This window comes from Phoca vitulina, unplaced genomic scaffold, assembly GCF_004348235.1.
Source record: "Phoca vitulina isolate PV1807 unplaced genomic scaffold, GSC_HSeal_1.0 scaffold21, whole genome shotgun sequence".
Lineage (NCBI taxonomy): Eukaryota > Metazoa > Chordata > Mammalia > Carnivora > Phocidae > Phoca > Phoca vitulina.
In genome coordinates, this window is record NW_022589724.1 from 14740324 (window position 1) to 14748087 (window position 7764).

Below are 7764 nucleotides of genomic sequence, written 5' to 3' on the forward strand. Positions count from 1 at the left end.
AATCTGGGTGAAAGGTAAATAGGAGTTCTTTGTCCTATTGCAACTTTTCAGTAAGTTCAAGATGATTTCAAAATGGGGGCACCTGGGTGGCTCAGTGCGTTAAGTGTTTGCCTTCAGCTCAGGTCATGATCCCAGGGTCCTGGGATCGAGCCCCCCGCCCCCGCCCCCAATCGGGCTCCCTGCTCAGTGGGGAGTCTGCTTCTCCCTCTGCCCCTCTGCTCCTGCTATCTTTCTCTCTAATAAATAAATAAAATCTTAAAAAAAAAAAAGATGATTTCAAGACCAAAAAAAGCTATCCATAGGCTTAAATTTTTTGTTTTAGCTTAGTTAGACGTGACAATGTATTTAGAAGCAGTAAGGCAGTTGGAAGAGCTACTCCCTGGTGGGGGGGGGGAGGGGAAGAGGAGACACAGTCCTGTGATATCACCAAGGGCTTTAATTGGAGGCAGCTCCCCCCACAGTGGCTTTTTCAGGAGCTGAAGGGATTCTTGCTGGTGGCATAGAGGTGGCTCAGACGTCTTCTCCTCCTCTGCGGGAGTTTCTGAATCTGTCTTCATGGCCCCTGCTCACCGCCCCCTTCCTCCCGGGGCCCCTCCAGCAGCATGCAGTCCTGGAGGCCTGCCTGGGAGCTGTGGACTAGAATGCTCAGGGTCTCCCAATGTGGCACGGCTGGAATGGACAGTGATCCTGAGAGTAGCGGTTTAGGTTTCTCTTGTAAAAGCCTCTTGGGCACACATGTGTGTTCCGTTCTAAAAGAAGAAAGGAAGAAATGATGACGCTGGGAGGAACCTTTGCACTGGGCTTGGATGGACCGTTCTGGTCACCTCCAGCCCTGATCACCATCAGATTCTGGAATACTGGGTGAGCCATGTGGACCCCAGGCCAGGACTCAGAAGTTCTTTGTGACAGGGACACACATCAATAGGTTCTGTGTTTGTACTTCATTGGTGTATTCAGTGATGATCAGGTGACTTGCAAAGAGCAGTGGCCTGGAAAGTGAGAGAAATGGGCCCATCCTGGTTCTAATACTAACCTTACCTCCCGGTGGACTTTTGGAAAGTCCCTTCCCCCTGTGCGCCTCAGTCTTCTCTATACAACGGGAGGTGGGTTTTTAAACTGTATTCCACGGAGGCCTGTGGGGGTTGGGAGGCATGAGGGAGGGAGCGGCGGAGCTCCTGGGGCTCCCAGGCCCTACCCCCGATTCAAGCCCAGCAGGACACCTCTGGTCTTTTATTGCAATTGGACTTTGTGTGAGATTCTGTTTGCAAGGAGGGTGTAGCTGTTTTGAGAATTCTGAGATGTCTGGGCTGAGCTGGTCCTTAGCTGTCAGCAGCCGGCCTCCAGGGTGCTCAGTGAGCTAAGCCAGGTCACCCAGGTGGTGTCTGTGCGCAGTCATGTGGTGGCATTTCTTCTTCCTGGACTGGGCTTCTATCCTTCTTTCATGCCGCTGAGGCGTTTTGCCCCCAGCTGAACTACACTCTAGTCCACAAGCATCTTCTGGCATTGTTGACTTGCCACACACCTGGCTGGGTTTGGGGGAACACAGCTGTCTTCCTGGGACTTACCCTGTAGTGGCCAGTGCAGACATGAGCTTAGCAGAGAAGCCTGGATGTGTGTCCTTTGCTCCCAGACCTGCTGCTCCTCATGTAATTCCTAGCTCGGGAGGTCATGCAGGCAGGTCTCAGCCTCCTGGAATTGCTCCCATGTGTTCTAGAATATGACTGTAGCTTCCTGGTGGGAGTGGTCCTGTCTCTCCTGTCACCCCATTTGGCTTAGCTCACATATCAGGGGGATTTAGTCATCTGGAAAACGGGGGTTCCTGGTCAGTATGGGGACCCCAATTCGGGACTCACCTTCATACTCATTGTTGCTGGTGGAGGAGGATCTCTTTTCTGGGTGGATCAGAGGTTGTCCCAAAGGTAAGCGGGAGGCTTCGTTAGCATCTACAGTGGAATTCTTGCTGGCCACCTCCTCCTTCTGCGAGCCTGGTAGTGATAATTCCACACCGTCAGGTGGGGAGGCTCAGGAGAGGTGACAGAAGTGAAGGTGTGTTGCATGCAGGCCGGTGGTGGTTATTATGGGGTGGGGACCACCTGGGTCTCCCTCCTCCAGTCTTCTGAGTGTTCCCGCTCATACGCACATGCTGGGTTCAAAATACATATGTTTTTTTCCAAAACATAAAGTTTACCTTTTTCTCTGCTTATAAATGTGAGTGCATATCCATTACAGAAAAGGTGCGAAATATTGAAGAGTATGAAGTAGAAATAGAAATGCCCCAAACACCCATCCCTTCAGATGTGATCACAGTCCCCATCTTTTCTTATGCATATTTTTACAGGGCCCATTATACCCTATATATTGTGTATACATTCTACTTTTTTTCATATATGATGTATCAGAAACATTTTTCTCAGGTCACTAAATTTTAAGAAATAATGATTGTATAATATTCTATTTTGCAGATAATTCAAGAGTCATTTAACCAATATTCTTTTTTGGGGGGGGGGCATTAGATTGTTTTCACTGCATAAATACCGTTACGGTGAACGTGGTTGTATATCAGACTTTGTTTTTATATAGACTTCTAAATTCTTAAAAGTATAGCAACAGACTGAGCTGTGTCCTGTAACAAATAGCTCTGTCCTTTACTAGATTTGTAACTGCAGCAAATCGCTCCCCTCCCGTGCCGGTTTTCAGAGCTGCAAAATGACACATCCATTTTGGGTAATCACGTCCCCTTCTTAGAGTTATTGTAGGGATCAAATCATATCGCTGTGCTCCTGTGTCCGCTCTGAAACACTGGGGGACTCGCCTGATCACAGCGGGTCCCTAATGCCTAGACAGTGCCTTGCATGTAATAGGGGCTCAGTCACTATCATGGTTATTATCTTGGAAAAAGGGATTGACGTTCTTAAGGCTCTGGGTTTTTATTGTGAAATTATTTCCGGGGGGAGATTTGAAAAACCCTCACGGTGGATTTCTGGCAAAATCTGCCATGGGAGTTTTTCTCCTGCTGTTGAACTGCTCCATCTCGCCTAAGGGGACCGTGCCAGCCACCTCACTGGTCTCCCTGCCTGTTGTTTACCAGTTCGGGTTAGAAGCCCCCACCTGATGTTAGGTTGGAATTACCACTCAAAAGCTGAAGGAAATCTAAGGGTATCTCGGCAGAAGAGGGATGAACACAATGAGGTCAAGAGAGGCCAGGCGGGGTGTTCTTGTCTGGTACCTACTGCAGGTCGATGGCTGAGGCTCTTGGGTTTGACTGGGGACCTTGGAGTCATCCATGGCACAGGGCTCTTCACAGTCTCTGCAGCATAAACAGAAGATCTTCGAGGCCAGGCTTTGGTGGGCTGCTGGAGGAGGTAAAGGAATGGGGGCCATTGGAAATTCACCGTGATGGGCGTCATACAGGGTCAGCCTCTCCCAAGATAGAATAGCCTTCCCCGCTCCCAAATCTTTCATAGCTCCCCATGGCCAGCAGACCCAGGCCCTTCTGTCTAGGTTGCCCTCTCTTAAAACTATTTTTTCCCATTCTATACAGAATTTTCTCACCCATGGAGAGGAGTTGAAACCTTTATTCTGCCAGCTTTGCCTGCAGGGGCGCCTCGTTGAATCGGCTGATCTTGACTTTGAGCCCAGTTCCCTGAGCAGGACTGTTTCCTAAGTAAACATAAGACTATGGATAAAAAACGCTAGTCCTTTACCTGTGCTCACACTCCAGATGGAATCCCCTGACCGCAAAATACCGGCTCATGCCAAAATGCGTACGAACATGCTCTGCCCCATATCTAGGCGCATATTCTTGGGTAGATGCCTTAACCTTCTTGAACCTCACTCTTTTCATGGGGAAAGTGGGAAAGAAGTGCCTATTTGTAGAAATAAAGGGTTAAACGTATATGAAAAGTCACCGCTGTGGTGCTTGGCACCCAATAAATGCCCAATGGTCATTCCATTCCCTTTCCCTTCCCTTCATGTAGTTTGTTAGCTCCAAAATATTCCAGCTGGTCCAGGTCCCAGGGGAACATGGCAACGAAGCATAGTCATGCGAGTTTAGGTCCTGGTTCTGCCACCAACTTGCTGACTGGCTGTGGGTAAGTGTCCATGTGGATCTCTGTGTCTCAGGAGCCTCATCAATAAGAGGAAGTTAGGCTAGATGGTGTCTTCAAGGATCTTTCTGGTTCTGATGGTCCAGAATTATAAAACTTTTAGTCCCAAACTTCTTTGTCTCTGGGTCCTGTTCTCACTCCCTTTTCTGTGGCAAGACCCCCTTTTAGGAAATTCTTATCATGGTATTGGCTAATGTCCCTCATAAGACCCAATTCACTATTTGAGCTGCCTCACTCATGGGCACTTGCTTCTCATTTTCTCTATTGCTCTCCCCTGGTCCCAGCCACCATTGTCTCTTGCCTGAATTAGAACAATAGCCTCCTAACTGATCTCTTTGCTTCTTTTACCCATGACCTCTTATATTAATACAAAATCTTTAACTTCCGGCACATACGCTCTTCGATAATAGCAAAATTTCTATGCTGTGGCTAGATACATTCAGCAGACTAGACACATATGAATGTCCCCATTTTGCGGGATCCTTGGACCCAAGGGGTCCTCCGTGGGTCCAGTGAGCCCCCATCTCCAACAGTCTTTGGGATTTTTTGCCAAATGAGTTTTTTGACGTGATTTGAGCTCTGACGTATTTCCTTGAGCTCTCTAATGAACTTATCGTATCTTCTTAGGATTTATAAACAGATGGAAATTTAGATAAGGCAATGAGTTCTTTCGTTTTGGAGATGCACCATTTAGCAAATTGCTTGCCATTAATATGCTTATTCTGTTGCTTGCTTGAGTTTCAATTTCCCTCATGTAAATTCCTGCCTCATGGGATTTTGCTTTGTTCCAGATTGCCTCGCATATGTTGAATGTGGAAGGAAGTGTTTCCTAAGGAAGGAGTGGAAGCATAGGTCTGACAAGCTCTCACCACAGGTCAGCCCTGAGGACTATCGGTGGGAGGTCTGTTAGGTGGTGATCCATGTGTATAAGGGTAATTGCTGAAACTCTGCCTTGGGTCCCTCCAAACCTTCATGAGCACCTGTTCTGTCTCGTTGACTTAATGAAAGGTTCCTTTCCTCAGCCCATATTCTGGAGTGAGTGATTTCCAGGTTATTGATCAGATAGCCTCGTTTAGGCTCTCTTAGGCCACGGAATTCAAGACACCACGCATAACTGTGGTCAACTGTGGTGTACCCTCTTCTGTTTGTCATGGTCTCATCTACATTAAAGTTGCTGCCTCTTCCTGGAAAAACTCTTGCTTCATATGTACACTCTTACTACGTGTCCCTTCATGTGTGTGCTCATATTAATAAATGGAAACGTTTCACCGGATGACTTGGAATTATGGTCACTATGGCAAACATTTAATGTCAAAAGTAAGAGACTTCAGAGGGACTCTAGAAAAAAGAGAAGACAAAAACACCAAATATTCAGTAGAGAGAGCTTCTTTGGCATGTTCTGGCCTCCAAAAGAAAAAAAAAAGTACTCCTACTCAAACCTTCTGAAACCTACTTTCTTTACATCTCTTTTTCTCTCTCCACCCAGCTTCATCGTTACCACCCACTTACACTCTTTCTATTCCTTCCCACGACTGCCTAAATAAACTCCCTTCATTTCTGTAGAAAAGAACAATCAACATTGCACAATATCCCCCTAAAACTCCTGTACCAGGAGGTGGGTCCAGAGAGGTTGAATTCAAACCCTGGGTAACAGTGGAGTTGAGGGCAAAGATTTAGAATCATCCCAAATTTCAGAATGGCAGAAAGTGGCTGTATTAAACTCAGGATTTTGTTAGTTATTCTCACTCTTATTGACCATTGCATCTGTACCAATCACTTCACTTAATTGTTGAACTTCAATGAGGGGGAAAAATGTTTAAGAGCAGCAGGATGGAAAAGGCCAGAAGATTTGAATAACCCACCTACACATAAATCAAAAAAGTGGACTTGAGAAGAAAAATAGGAAATGTATCATATAAAACTATTTCGACAACAGTGGTTGAACACCTGTGCCATCCCTGAGGGTCCCTCCCGCAGCTCTGGTTGAGGGAGGACCAAAAGGGGGAGGCTGAGAATAAAAAAGAAGTTCCCACTCTCCTAAGTAAAGACCGATGGCTCTAACCCCAACAGCTAATCTCCAGAACCCGTTTTAAACTTGTCTATTAATGAAACTTTGCCTTAGTGACCGTTCTCCTGAAAGTAAGAGATACACAGCGGTATGTACCCTTTCCCAGCTGCTGGTCGACCATTCCGCAGCACTTCCTGCCTCTGAAATGCCACCTCTCATCAACTCAACATCTCCCGGAACCCCTTGTATGTCAGCCCTTAGCTTTGACTTTGTCATAAAAGGTTTCTTTCTCTATGGCAGCTCATAGATACAAATAGCCTGGAGATGGTTACATATTAGCAGTGCAGCAGGGGTTTAAATGTAGGTTTGTCTGAATCTATCCAATGTTTTCCATACCTTTACTCCAGCCAGCAATTTCATGAGAAAAAGAGGGGGAGCGCAAACACTTTCTCCTTTGAGTCTTGGTAGCAAAGAGTGTTGGACTTTTGAGTCCTCTTCAGATATGGAAAGACTCTCAAGGGAGGTGGTGTAACAGTTACAGGCACATTCTTTGGGGGATACTTCTTAAGGATCTACTACTTATTAAGCTATGAACTTTATAAGAATTTTACTTCCTTTAAGGCTCAGTTTTTAAATCTGTAAAATGGGGATGACGATAATAGTATCTACCCTAGAAGGTGGTTGCGAGGATTAACTAGTGATGGAAAGTGCTTAGCACAGCTGCCTGGTACATTGTAAAAGCTCCGTAAACGTAAATGCTGATGTTGATGATGATGTCGAGTTGATGATGCTGGCTGGTGGGGGGGGAGGGTGCGATGTTGCTTGCACTCCCGGTACCCGCCTCTAGATGGTGACAGGAGCCAAAGAAAAGGGCCCTTGGGTTATGCCCTTTGGGCTGTGAGCCTCAGGTGTCCAGTGACCCACAGCACTTGGACCAGACCAAGAAGGACGCAGCAAGGTCCAACAGGAAGGCTTCTGGAGCTGGAGGACCCCTTAGGGCTCATTCAGCACAAGTGGGGAGACTGGGGCCCAGAGACAGAAACGGTGGGGTCAAGGCAAGTTAGGGGTGGCATCTGCTTCCTATAGCAAAGGTGTCCAGGAGTGGTGGACACACTGTCCCTTTAAGTACAGAAAAATACCCGCTCCTGCTCTCAGGTCTAACCTTTGAGGCTTACTCACCCGAAGCCGGCAGAGCAGAGAGGAGGCTGTGATGTCACAGAGCCAGGGAACCAGGGAATGTTGGGGGCAGAGGGGTTTGACTGGACCACAACGTCAGGGAGGAGGGGAGAGAACTGTGGATCCTCTCTCCAGTGGCCCTTCCCTCTGTCCATGAGGCCATGCTTTCTGCCGTGGTGTCCATCTGGGCACCGGAACAGAAGTCCTGGTGCCCCCTATGGAAGCATCTCGAGGACTGCTGGGCCAGAAGGGGGCAGAACAGCACTGGACATAAAAGATCTGGGTCTCCCTTCTGTCTCTGTGCACTTGCTGGGTACTAACTTTGGGCAAATGGACTTCACCTCTCGGTTTTCAACTCTGCAAAGTGGAAATAATGCTGATTACATGTCCTAGATACCCTTTTTTTTTTTTTAAGATTTTATTTATTTATTTATTTGAGAGAGAGAGAGAAAGAGCATGAGAGGGGAGAGGGTC

General features: G+C 47.1%; 1 protein-coding gene across 1 annotated transcript; it reads right to left on the reverse strand.

Annotated features, from left to right (window-relative positions):
• Nucleotides 1-275: 275 nt before the first annotated feature.
• On the reverse strand, nucleotides 276-4868 carry TEX48 (testis expressed 48). Its single transcript, XM_032418989.1, has 3 exons — nucleotides 3162-4868; nucleotides 1854-1985; nucleotides 276-914 (listed from the first exon to the last, which is right to left on the reverse strand). The coding sequence occupies exons 1-3, from the start codon at nucleotides 3460-3462 to the stop codon at nucleotides 646-648; spliced, it is 702 nt and encodes a 233-aa protein (XP_032274880.1). The 5' UTR covers nucleotides 3463-4868; the 3' UTR covers nucleotides 276-645.
• Nucleotides 4869-7764: the final 2896 nt, after the last annotated feature.

Excerpts from the sequence above, each read along its gene's own strand:
- TEX48 (XM_032418989.1), bottom strand. The coding sequence starts at position 3,462 with ATGAAAGATTTGGGAGCGGGGAAGGCTATTCTATCTTGGGAGAGGCTG. Across the intron at positions 1,986-3,161 it reads GTTCATCCCTCTTCTGCCGA|GCTCGCAGAAGGAGGAGGTG; the intron begins GATACCCTTAGA and ends TATCACTACCAG. Across the intron at positions 915-1,853 it reads CAGCAACAATGAGTATGAAG|TGTCCCTGTCACAAAGAACT; the intron begins GTGAGTCCCGAA and ends CCTATTGATGTG.